General features: G+C 41.2%; 1 protein-coding gene across 3 annotated transcripts in view; it reads left to right on the top strand.

Moving 5' to 3' along the window:
• Oatp26F (Organic anion transporting polypeptide 26F) overlaps positions 1–13,851 on the top strand; it is a 53,068-nt gene that overhangs the window by 20,178 nt on the left and 19,039 nt on the right. For all 3 annotated transcript variants that reach the window (XM_067769520.1, XM_067769518.1, XM_067769519.1), the window contains exon 3: positions 13,479–13,789. In XM_067769520.1, coding sequence (XP_067625621.1) covers positions 13,479–13,789 — 311 coding nt within the window. The remainder of the gene's footprint in view (positions 1–13,478; positions 13,790–13,851) is intronic.

The raw sequence follows: 13,851 nt of genomic DNA, 5'->3' as shown, positions 1-13,851 counted from the left end.
CAGCTTGCGCTGCTTTTATACTCTCTGTTGCCTCGTTCGCATATTTCTCTCTAGACTTTTCACCTTCTAGAACAGTTGTATCTCCTGCTTGGTTATTTTTTTTTTTTTTTTTTTTTTTTTTTGCGGGGAGGCTGAAAAATGCCTAATGCACCATAATTGCTGCCGTCGCAGCAACCGTGTGTCCGTAGACTAAAAAACAGCCCCGTTCTGGAACCGTCGCCCACCCCGGCACCACTTCCGCATTACTTCAGGGTGGCGTTCCATATTTCTCATTTTTTAAGAGCCTACTGTTGTCCCTGCGTCCAGGTTCCCGCTATTTGCTCTGAGTGTCCATTTAATCACCACTGCTTCGCATGCGCATTTCTCTGCGCTCCCTCTCAACATCCATCAGGCGTGTCATTACTATAAATGCCATTTTGCTCACTGCAGTCCAGCATTCTTTCCTGCTGCACATATGTGAAACTAAATTTCTCGTGGTAGGTTCCTCCCCAAAGACTCCATGCAAGGTGAGTCTTTCTTCGTGGAAACGGGGGCAGTAGAACATGACGTGTTCTGCGTTTTCTAACTCTGTGGTACACATTGGGCAATGAGGATCTTCCTCTATCCTACGCTTCCATAAATACTCTTTGAAACCGCCATGTCCACTCATTATTTGCGTGAGATGGTAGTTCAGTTCGCCGTGCTTCCGCTCATTCCATTGAGCTACGTTCCAAACTAGTGTGAAAGTCCAACGCCCTTTACTCGAGGCCTCCCACCGTTCTTGCCACTTAGCTATTGTTTGTGTCCTTGCTCTTTTCTTGTCTTCTTCAGATGGTCGCTCGATATTAGTGTTATACAGATCGGCCATTTCGCTTGCCAGTAAGTCCACTGGGATTTTCCGGGTTAGAACCAGGATCGCGTCGTCGGACACCGTCCGATAAGCACTTGCTATTCTTAAAGAAGCAAGTCGGTACGCTGCTAATATATATTTTTGATGGGTCTGTTTAGATCCATACCACACTGGTGCTGCGTATAGTATTATTGAGCTGGTTACTGTGGACAATAGCTGACGTATAGCTTCGCTCGGACCACCAATGTTAGGCATTATTCTCATAAGTGATCCATTAACTTTGGTAATTTTCTCCCCCACCGCTCTGAAGTGCTCTTTGAAAGTTAACTTAGAGTCAATGTGCACTCCTAAGTATTTTAAGGAATCCTTTGAGGTGATTTGATGATCCCCGACAGTTAAGACTAACTCGTTCGCCGACCGTTTGGAGCTTACTAATAACACTTCCGTCTTTTGGCTAGCCAACTCCAGTCCTGTATTGGTCAGCCATTCCTTTATTCTTGCTACGGCGTCATTACATAATGCTTGAAGCAGGTCCAGCTTCTTGGCCACTACTACCACTGCAATATCATCAGCATATCCCACAATTTGCGTGTTTTCTGGTAGATCAATCTTTAGCACCCCGTCATACATTACATTCCAAAGCGTTGGACCGAGAACAGATCCCTGTGGGACGCCTCCTGTGATTTTGTACTCTTTAGCTCCTTGATCCGTGTCAAAAAGAAGTACTCTGTCTTTAAGATAGCTACCTATAATTCTGCGTAAGTAAGCTGGAGTGCCGAAGCTTTGCAGCGCTGCCATTATCTGCATCCAGTTCGCAGTGTTAAAAGCATTCTTGATGTCCAACATAATCAGTGCACAGAACTTCCTTTTATTTTGGCCTCCAGAGATAGCTTCTCTAGCTATATTGACGACTGTTTGTATTGCATCTACGGTGGATCTTGATTTGCGAAATCCATATTGACTATTCGATAAGCCACCTGGTCTTTCTAGAGTCAGCTGTAGGCGCTCACTAATTATACGCTCGAAAATCTTCCCTAGGGAATCCAGCATACAAAGTGGCCTATATGAGGATGGTTGGTCCGGCTGTTTACCACGTTTCAGCAATAGGACAAGTCTTTGTCGTTTCCACGGGCGAGGGAACACGCCTTCTTGCATACAGGCATTAAAAAGATCAGTAAATAATGTAGCCCTAGTTGTAATAGCGGCATTAAGGGCTATGTTTGGTACTTCGTCGGGTCCTGGGGATTTGTTATCAGCAACTCTTTTTGCAGCGTCCAGCACCTCTTGCTCTGTAATTTGCGGAATTTCCGTACTTTCTAGATCCTCGCTTGGATAAGTCCAGCGATCTTGCGCCGGGAAAAGTGTTTCAACAATAATATTCATCAGTATCGGGCACGTAGGTTGCTGTGATATCGGTCCTTTAACTTTGGCCATCACAGTTCTGTAGGCTGATCCCCAAGGATCTAGGTCGACATTATCCAGCAGTTCCCTAAAGCATAACTTCTTGCTCTTTTTTATGGCATTTTTAAGTGCCTTTCTTTGTGCGACATAGGTGCTGTGTAGCTCTGCATATCGTGGTGATGAGCGTGCCCTCTGCGCTATTCTTCGTGCTTTGTGGCATTTTCTACGCTCTTCCGCAATTTCGTCATTCCACCAATATACCGGAGTGCGCTGTGCTTTTCCGCGACTTCTGGGCATGGCAGCATCACATGCCATACATAGCAACTTAGTGATTTGAACCGACTGGTCTTCCGCATGCGATTCTCGTACTATGGCGTCCTTCCAGATAATGTCAAATATTTGTGGGTCGAAAAGGTGCTGTTTCCATTTCCTACTTTGTCGATGTCTTGCTGCTACCGTTCGTGGAGTTTCGAGCAGCTCTACGCTAATAGCTTTATGGTCGCTGTGTGTGTAGACGTTGCTTATGGACCATTTTGCTCGTCTTGCTATTTCGCTGCTAGCGAAGGTGAGATCTATAATGGATCGTCTGGTACCTGTATCGAAGGTATATATCCCTTGTTCATTTAGGAGTTCTAGCCTCAAAGAAGTAAGACTTTCGAGGAGAACTCTCCCTCTTTCGTTGGTTCGTCTACTTCCCCACACAGATGACCATGCATTGAAGTCTCCACACACTAAAAGCGGGTGTTTACCTCCTGCTTGGTTATTTAGTTACATATATGCGTGTGTATGAGTGAGTAAGAACTTCGGATGATGACTGCATGAGTGTGTGTGAGATATCTCTTCACTTCGAGCTGCTGGTTATGTTTGCGGAATATTCCTCGTTACTTTGTACATAAGTGTGGCTGCCTGCCGTTTTTGTTGTTGTGATTATTTACTATAGTGATGTCAACATTTGCCATAATATGTAGATTTTCAGTAAAAGGAAATGGAGGAGTAAACTGTGTCGAAGTACCACAGGCCTGCAGGTTCAATAGGCGAAAAAAAGTAGTTCCCGAAGCAATTGGGCTAGTACCAGAATGCTGTTGGTGAAAAGAACCGCTTTCAATCAAAGCGAAAGTTAAAGAATACCGCTACTTGTGAAATATTAAGATCCAGTTGGCCTGGTGACAACGAAATGAGACTAAGGAGTCATCTGAGTACATACATCCAAAACCGCCTGCTATGAGCGGCACTTGTAATTTGGGTATAGGCATGCAAATATGATAAGTATTCCGTATTATTTCTGTGCTTTATTAGAATACGTCTAAAATCCTTTTGGACGTTTTAGAATATCTGGCTAAGTTACCTGAGAATAAGATTCCAAACATTACAAATTTCGTCAACAACTCTGCTTGTTTACAGCATACAGCCGTTATATCTTCAGAAGGTTTTGAAAAGTTCTATACTATCAAAACGATCTATTAAAAGCAACTTAGGCGAACTGTAACTCATAACAAACCTTGGCTGCCGATTGCATGCTCTACCGCTAGTTTTGTATGAAAATATTACTATCGCCAAGCTGTCTGGCGGTATTTGGAGTGTCTTCAGCAAAACGGCCGATATTATGAACTCTTCACTTTGCAGCTTGATAGCTTGTGAGCTTCCACTTGACACCTGTGGTGCACTTCTTTTCAACGGCAAGAAAAAAATCTCAATACTACTCTTCGATACAATAATAATAATTATTTTTTGTTATACTAAAGAATGGAGTACGCAGACCACATATCCATTGTAATCTAAATACACTTGATGTAGCCAGAGAATAGATTTGTTCGCTCCATTTTCACTCTATTAAATATGAAAGGATGTTGATGCATGTATGCATGTATGTATTTGCTAGGGATGACAATAATATGAGACACTCGATCCCGAATCCGTGTATAACATCGAATTGAAGACTGTGCACTGGATATCTTCTAAGTGTTATATCTGATATTGTGGCCGAAAATTGAACACATCACAACTTCGACAGAAACTAATGTTCAATATGGAACCTACCATATGTGGAATGCCACTGAAAGTAGTGAGCATGCATTCTAGCAGTGAAAAAGGAACTTACGTGACGCTTAAAACTGACGAAATGCGTCAACAGAATAACTACTTTTCTGACTCTCCAGAAATAGAATGTGTTACCTAATGACTGCAAGACACTTTGCCTCCGCTCAACATGAAGCGTTTGGTAGTATAAGTTTCCAGTCAGAAAATCTCCTTAATCAATCTACCTAGTTACGTTGAAGTGCCCATTCCGCGAGGACCGCAAATAGACTGAATGTATCCATGGTGTTACCAGAAGTTTGCTGGATGATCAAGCTGCAAAGCGACGTGCGAGCTGAAAAACCAAAAATAAGGACTAGGCAAATACGAACAGATTTTTAGAACATATCCTGCTTGCTGCATCTAGATATGATAGCTGTGTCAATCCTAGTCTGACGATTTCATGACATGTGCACAGAAAGTGCTCGAACGTTACCTCCTGCAAGCTTCCCACATATGGTATCACTGACGAGCCTTAGTTTGAACGCATATGATGCCAGAAGGAAGTTTACAGTCAGAATACCCATAAGAAACTACAATTCCTTCTATTTAGTGCCTTTCCAGCTTCTTTTTATCTGGCCCAACCTATATAGGATATCCATGGAACAATTTTCGAGGGATTCATCTTTCTTAGCTTCCTAGTCCATCAATTCCCAAATGCCAAGGAACTCAATATAGATATATGCTTCTCTATCCGGATTATTTCAGGGGATTCCTTATACTCAAACAAATTTCTTGATGCTGTGCTATGCGAGATTGTTGTCTTAATTGCTTCTTGACTGTTAATATAACAGTTGACGCGGCTGATATTTAAGCTGATTATTTCCTGTGTTTCACTTTTTTGGTCATGGCCACCAATTCCACCTGAAATAGACTACATTGCTCTGGCAACTTGTAGGATCTCTATATTTTCGGATCATCATTATATATCATGCTTACTGTCACTCTCATTCTCCCTCCCCTTTCCCAAATATTAGTATCAGTACAACGGACTGTGCTGGTTGGTATCAGCGGCGCTCCTAGAACAACACTTTCCTTGGCATTGAATGTCATGCTGAACATACATCCAGTAGATATTGCTGGAAAGGCGGTCATGTCCCACTCGTTGGTCCATGGCGTTGTGAAATAGGCTATGAGCTTTTAGATTTCGGGCACTCTAGCCTTCTTACCAGGTTCGACTTTATTTCCGACTGCTCAAGATTGGTCAAATACATAATGAATGTGTCAGCTCTGATTGTTCAGAATTTTTAAATTTTTCAAATGTCATCAAATTATTGTACAGCTCTATTCATGAAAGTAATGAGGTCTTCGGCACAGCCAAAGACCATATAGGTGGACCAAAGACATTCCCGTCTTTACTTGTTTCTTTGTAGCTTTACTCCCAATTGACTCTTACTCGTTTTTTCCTCAACTTTTCTTTATTTTTTCACTCTGCTTCTAAGCCTTCCATCTCATCTTCCTCCCTCTGTCTCATCATCTCATCACTTTCAGTTTTCTGTTCCCTTTCTCCCATTTCTCTTCCTAAATTCTCTTACCTTTTTTCTTTCGCTATACCTTTTAACTGCCCCATAATTATCCACTTCTCTTATGCTCCTATGTGTTTTTACTTTTCCTTCTCCCTTCTCGCCCTCTTTCGCTTCGTTTTGCGTTTTGCTTTTCTCTCCTTCTTAATCGAGCTTTAGGCTTCCTTTCCCCCACTTCCTCCTTTCTCTTCCTACACGCCTTCCTTTTCCTTTACCTCACTCACTTCTTTTTCGACCCCTCTTTCATTTCTGTATACTTTCCCTGTTCAATACCCTTTCTATTACTCTTCATCTTGCTTTCCGTATTTCCATCTCCCTTTTTGATATCCGCAACTCATTTTCTTTCGTGTCCCATCTCTCTAATTCTTTTTTTCTCATCCATTCTTTCTCTTTTTCCCACTTCTCTACTTCACCATGCCATTTTTTTTCCCGTTTCCCTTACCCTCTTCCCCTCCTATCCATCTCATTCACATATGCTAAGCACTTAAAATATTTTTCAAAAATATATCGAATTTAGCTTCTTTCTGAAAGGGGCGTGGCACCGTCACCAGTTTAGAATTTTTTCTTCTTAGAGAGATCATCTCTATCACATTAGCTGCAATATCGGCGATCGTGATATACTGCGAGATAAGACCTCTCTAAAAAATATATTGCAATCACTAATTAGAGCTTAGGAAAACTGGCACACGTAAACTTTGAAGCATCATATCGAAACTGCAGCGCAACTTAATCCAATTCAAAATCAGAATCAAAATTAGAAAGAAAATTAGTATTTTGTTATACCAACTTAATACCGCTAAATAGACGTTCATCTCTAAAGTACATTTGGCTCCCATGCACCGAAACAAGTAGCATCTTAAGCGAGCCAACACCAAGTATAAGTTCGCTTGATTGTGTGCGCATATGGAAAATATGAAAAGCGTCCGATAAATACGATTAAGCGTGTCCTGTTCACACTTCAACCAATCAAACCCACCCCACTAACAGTTTACGTTAAGGAAGTAGGAAAAGTCGGAACAAATTGGTTTTCTCCAAACATCCAAACACAATGCAACACAAACAGGACAAGAAGCTAAGGTAAATAGGGGTTTTAGGACAAACTGTATATGAACATACCTACAAACATTTCTTAAACGGTACATTGGAATGGGCTGAGTGTAGAACGTACTTATGATAGAGTAAATCATAACTGTTAGTAGGTATGTAGATGAGTTAAGGACACAGGAGACTATGTGTGTCCGCTACATGAGCTGCTGTTTGGGAGTAATGGACGAAAATGAACTAAAATGCGTTTTTTTTTTAGAATAGAAATTCAATTTATTTTTAACAATGCTGATTTTGATTTTCTCCAACTATGTGACCTTTTCATAATGGAATTTTGTGCAGTTATCAAATTATGGAAAATCTTCGTTGGCCGTTGACGATTAGTGCAAATGACAGACATTTTGGGGATGGTTGAATAGATTGTAATGTCGAGCACTTTAATTTTTGTCTTATTAAGTAGTTTTATTCAATTTTATAACAATTATTGAAAAACGTCATTAAATGACTAAAATTTACTCAGACTTTGACTCCAAGAGTGCGTTCTCCAAACTCTTTGGAAGTAAAGTGCGTGACTATCAATAAATTGCAGTAACAAAAGCTAAAGTTGTTGGCCTCGTGTATGAAAGGTACTTTTTATAAGTGAACATATGCATATACGTATTTATAAGATGTTCTCAAAGTGGGACACCCTTTTGTACTCGCACAGTTGCTGACAATTTAATGCTTGCCTAATATGATGCGTACTAAGATGGATCGAATTCCATTAACAAAACTCCATAACAGGAGCAACGCTGTACGGATGTAGGCCCCGTAGGCATAGTTTTTCGATCTCATCATATTCCTCACTGTACCAGCTTTTTGCGGAGAGTTCTACTCTGGACGAAACATTTGTTCTTGTACAGCAGATGCCAGAGGCGAGGAGAGAATTGATGACCACACTATTTCGAGAAGAGCTTTTCAGCACATTTGCTTCCCTGCAGGAAGACGTGTTATAGCCTCTCCTTGGGATACTGGTAGTTAACGAAATCCTGGAAACCTAAGAGCAAAAGAAACGACGGTAATCGTGTACGCAGCGACGTAGCGACAATAGGTAAATTACGTCAAATGATGTGTGACCTCAAAGAAGCGGCACTTTGAAGCATTTCGCAATAGTCAAAGCAAACGGACAACGGTCACTTACTTACTTAATTGGCGCTTAACCGTTTAAACGGTTATGGTCGTCCAACAAGGCGCGCCAGTCGCTCCTTCTCTCTGCCAACCGGCGCCAATTGGTCTTCTTCGGCACTCGCCATCGCCAACGCGTACAGGTCCATAAACCTTTCGAAGAACTTTTCACTCGAACAGCCCTAGAGCCGTTTCATCCCATGGGCGATGAAACGGACAAGGGTTGATGCCACAAAAACCGAGATCGCCCAAAGCGCCCTTCCTCAACACAAACTGAGCAGCACAACGATAAATCTCTCTTCTGAAGCGAAATATGTCAGCATACTTCTCGACTCCAAATTAAGCTGGAAAAAGAATATTGAGAAAAGATTTAAGAAAGCTCTGAGTGCGTATTATACCTGCATGGACCTTCGTGAGGAACTGGGGACTGCAGCCACATGTTATTCATGTCATGTACAACATTTATTATACCGCTATACAACGACAGTAAAGGCTAGCATACCTGGAAACATAAGGTCCAGTGAGCAGTGCAACTCAGGGAGGGTAAATGTTATCTCCCAGTTGGTGCTTTTGCGTGTGCATGTGCAGGGTTGGATCAAGAAATGGATCTTAGACTGAAACAATCCAAACTGTGGAAATCAGCCCTGGTCCAAGAGGACGATTAAACGGTGTCCAAATTGATCTAACATCTGCTGCGGACTATATTACGTCAATTGTTGGCTACCAAGTAAAGAAAATGAGGTATCCTTCCATAGGGAAATAAAAGGAGGACCTAAACAGTAGTATTAGTAATTCAATCCCGACTCTTGCAGTGTCTTTTAGGTGAAGGTCTATACCAGAGAGAGAGCAGCCAAGGGCAGAACTGTCCGGGTTACCTTAAAGGTATTGGAATTCACCTTGGCAACACCGGATGTTGTAGGCAAGTTACGAGCCTCTGTGGTGACCATTGCCTCTGCTAGGTCTCGGGTAAAGCAGAAATTAAGGAATTGCATTTGTTTATAAAACGGTGAGGAAAGAATTCGAAAATAATATTAACGAGGAACAAAGCTCCATACGCCCACCATTTGGTTATCTCCTGAGAAAAATCGCAAAATGCACTATGAGGGCAACAAACTTCTTATTTGCTTCTTGTAGCGAAAGGGAGACTCGACGAAGATTTTTTGAGAGTTTTATCGATGCTAATGGTCCTTTGAAGTGTTTTGATCTGGTACGTTTCGGAAAATAGCACTATTCTGGAACTAGTCGGGGACGATTTTATATGAACACCTTGAACCTTCTATGTTACCCAACCCCCTAAATCGGTAAGGAACTTGAGGTCGCCAGGGGTAGGCGGCTTGATTGAGGCTTTGCAATGGGTATATGGGGCTAAAAATTGAACTGGAGGAGCTATAAATTGCGCTGAAAACCCGTTTGAAGGGGTAGCGCTACGCAACCCCTTGCATGCACGGGCAATGAACTAAACCAATCTGCTCTTACTTCTGTTTATCCGATTATTACGTTTGTTAGGGCCTCTGCAGAAACTGTCAGATGAATTGAAAAAAGACAGTCGATTCATAACTTTTTCTGTCGAGGCTTAGGACTGCAAACAAGAGGACTTGGACTTCTGGGTGCACGCTTAGTCGACAGTCTACTTATGTGCAAACAGGAAATCAAGTGATATTTTGGGGATTAGTTAAAAAGTTGTCGCTTACGAATGTGCCCCCGGTACTCACCGAGTATTAATGAGTAAATATAGTTTCCAGGATGTATAGAAGAACAACTTTTGAAAACGGATTAAGCTGTTTATGTCTCAAACCTCGGCTGTCACAATATAATAGGCCGATTAGATATGGGAAGCTCGTAGAGTACGCACATCCAGGACGCTGACGCTACATATTTCTGCCAACAATCACCACATGAATCAAGGAAAAGCTTAATCTCATAAATTAGAACCATTTCCACTCCTATTCCCACTCCCTCTGTAACATGGATGTAGTCTTAGACATCTCCAGCTATTACTTGCAAGCTTTACGGCAAGATTTTGAAAAGCTCGTTCCACCTTAGAATATAGTTAGTCACCCGTATTTATATTAGGCTCCTCTCCCTAATTGTCGGTACTGCGTACGTGACAACGGCACCAAAGATTAAATTATATGTTTTTATTCAACACATATGGGGTATTCCATCCCATTTCGACCAATTTTGAACCCGACCCCTTTAGAATTGGCTGAAAGTTTTTCTTCTTTTTCTAGCTTACGAAAGACGTTTTTCAGAAGTTTTTAAAATTTTTTCATCCAACCCAAAAAATGTTATGAATTTTAATAAAAACACCGTTTTTGTTTTCAAAATGCTATAACTTTTTCAAAAATTGACCGTTTGGGATCTTTTTTTTTAAATTTGTTTTTAAATGTACTTTTCGGAAAAAATTCAAAAAAATTTTTAAAGTTTTTTTTTTGTAATTTTTAAGTTTTTCAAGATTTTTCGAATTTCGCCCTTTTTTTCTCATAAAAAACTTCAATCAATTCAATCATCCCCCGGAGTGGGCCGAGAATTTTTTTTTTATTTAATTGAAAAAAAAAAACTTTAAACTTGTTTTTGTATTTTTTCCGAAAAGTACATTTAAAAACATAAAAAAAAATGATCCCAAACGGTCAATTTTTGAAAGAGTTATAGCATTTTGAAAACAAAAACGGTGGTTTTTTAACAATTCATAACTTTTTTTGAGTTGGATGAAAAAATTTGAAAAACTTCTGAAAAACGTCTTTCGTAAGCTAGAAAAAGAAGAAAAACTTTCAGCCAATTCTAAAGGGGTCGGGTTCAAAATTGGTCGAAATGGGATGGAATACCCCATATGCATAATATATACACACGCGCATAATTATAAAGCTGTATGTGTAGGTGCATATGTATGTCCGTAACCCTATTTCGTAACAATTAAGCATAAACTTAGTTTGACTTGTCATTGGAAGGGTTTTATGTGGCTTGTGATATGCCCAATGAGACGATCAATATATCTTGCTCGTTACACTTCATGGTTAACAGAGTATGCATTGTTTGTCGTAAGAGGCGACTAAAATACCAAATTGATTCAAGGGGTTGTAGCGCAGCCCTCTCAAAGGGTTGCCAGCGAAATATATAGCTTCTCCAACCCAATTGTCAACCTCACCTACCCGTGTGGGAGGGCGGCATGGAATAGAAGGTTTCATATGGTCATACCAAATCGTTCCCGAGATGGTGGGGCTAGTACCTTTTTGGTGCTTGTTACCGGAACGGAACGGACCATCAACATCGATAACACTCCCCAATGCCTTCGGGGATTGTCCTTATCGTTACAACAACAACAACAACGAATATCGTTCATGGCGTTTCTGTTCACTCGTTGAGTTGCCCCTAATATTCCAAGGCAGTCTTAATTTAAATTCAATTACTTGTGTTTCCACATGACTCGTGCCATTACGGAACGAAGTTGCCAGTTTGCTACTACTTCAATAAGAGATGCTTAATGATCTTTCTTCCAATGGTCATACACATTAGGCAAGGTGAAGTTAGGTTAGGTAGAGTGGCACCTAACCCGTTAGAAGAAACTCACATGACATTTGGAGGCCCATTGTGATAAAATAACATGACATAAGCTATTATTATTCATAGAATCTCTGCATAGAGACGATGTAGTATCGAATATTTTTGATCTTAGTATTGGATAAATACTGCGAGGTTCAGAGTAAACCGAGGTCGAAATACTTTCACCAAGTTTCGGCAATAGCTGGAGAGTGAAGCATGAATTGACTTTATAATTTCTCCACAGGATTCTCCATGTAACTGCAGCGCTAAAAGTATCCAGTACACCGAGGCGTACCGCAACTACTCTCATGGGATAATATTCCTTAGAACCCCAAGCACCAATGATAAATAAGCCTTTGTGAACACAGTTATTTCGGCCCGCCACCCCTCATACGTTTCCGGGAAAATCTCAACAAAAATAGACTGCAGATAACCAGGGTAGTTTAAACTTCCTTACAACTCGCCCGCCCTTAATAGCTTAAAACAATTAAAGGCAATCGCGTGTAAGGATTGGTAGTCCCAGAAAAGCCTCGATTTTACCCCACTCGAGCTCAAAGTCTTAGTTGACCTGGCTATACGAGTAGATAGTGAAATCCATAGCCGCAGCAGCTCATACTTCTCTCTTTCATCAACTGATATTTCACCGTTTAAAGGTTTTAAGCGATCTATTAAATCGCTCTTTTCGCTTTTCCGTTGAACTAACTGTTGAGAATTGGAAACACATAGGGAACTGTAGTAGCAGCCCACCCGTTGCATCCTTAATCTTGTGGGCTTTCGCTTGAAAGACATTACAGTGAACAGCTTGAACTTGCGCCTTATATCGAGTGCCTTACACAAATCTCCGACAACAGCCTTCCTTTCTAGTTTCGACCCATCCGTAAACCAGTTAATCGCTCCACTGGGTTGGGTTCATCCCGCTATTGCTCTCTCGAGCGAGTGAAGATGCTGAAACGCGCCTAAGGGCAGATTTTGGCACTCGATATTCTAAAATACGTCGAAGTTGGTAAGAAAATTGCAGTTCACTATGTCGAAGAATTTACAGCCCATATCACAAAGCCTGATAAACGGCCGAGCCGCAGTCACGACAATGCGCGTCGTATCCAGTGCTTTCCGCTAGACCGGCAACCTATAGAGGAGCACCGACTTGACTTGCAACTCGTAAAATCAGTACACAACTCTTGGAGCGAGGCACCAGCTTATGTCGATTTCGCTCATACCCCGGTACAAAACAATCGAGGCATACTTTTTCTTCTTTCTATCCTCAATACTAAGTTTCAGAGACAGGTTGTTTTTCAGTATACTCCCTTGATATTCAACCGTATCGGAAAGTACCAGCCGTACTCCTCTCTCAAAAAAGTATCGTAAGAAGATCTTGCATCACCTCGTAAAAAGCGTTACTTCTGCTTTGCTAGGGTTGGCGGTCAATCCACATGACTTGGCACACCCATGGCTAGATTCCTGATCAGGATTGCTAAATCGTCAACGCAAGCAAACACTATGCAACTACTGGTCGGGTCCAACAGAAGATCACATTCAACCACAATCCTGATTAGAGCAAAACACCGCCTTCGACTCTATACACTCTTCTCTCGATTGTAGTCGAACCTCACTACGTTATGGTTTCAACCAGAGCCCCATCGGCTTCTTAACCAACCAGGGCTCTTTCGGCAGAACATTGATAAACGCTCCTTTAGTGTCTATAAACGCACATCGAGCAACTCCTTCGTGTAACTACTGCTAGATGAAAAACTTCGAAATATTCCCGATATTAAAGATGTTACAGTGAGTCAGCTTCGAGACCAGAGCCTCTAAGATTAAATTTCACTTATCGATACACTATTTAGCTTGAAGACCTTCTTTACTATCATCATTATTAAAAATAAACTTACATTTTTTTGTTCCAGGACTCATCGTTAATGGATTCATAAATGTTGTCATTACGACAATTGAGCGACGTTTTGGACTACGCTCACGCCAAACGGGATTGGTGGCGAGCGGCTACGATATCGCCTCCTTCGTATGCCTAGTACCCGTAACATATTTCGGCGGACGTGTTGGGGCATCTAAGCCAAAAATCGTAGCTTGGGGTGTTATACTTATGGGTATGGGATCTTTGACATTTGCAATGCCATACTTTTTAGTGAGTAGCTATCGTGCAACAATGGGTGAGAGTAATGTTTGTCATGCAACCGATGGAAATAATACAACATTAGAGGTGAATATGAAAAACAAGATGAGTTTATGTGTTCCTTAATGAATTCCATTGAAAATGAGTTG

Source organism: Eurosta solidaginis, chromosome 2 (assembly GCF_040869045.1).
Source record: "Eurosta solidaginis isolate ZX-2024a chromosome 2, ASM4086904v1, whole genome shotgun sequence".
Classification (NCBI taxonomy): Eukaryota; Metazoa; Arthropoda; class Insecta; order Diptera; family Tephritidae; genus Eurosta; species Eurosta solidaginis.
This window is presented reverse-complemented; position numbering and strand designations above follow the sequence as displayed.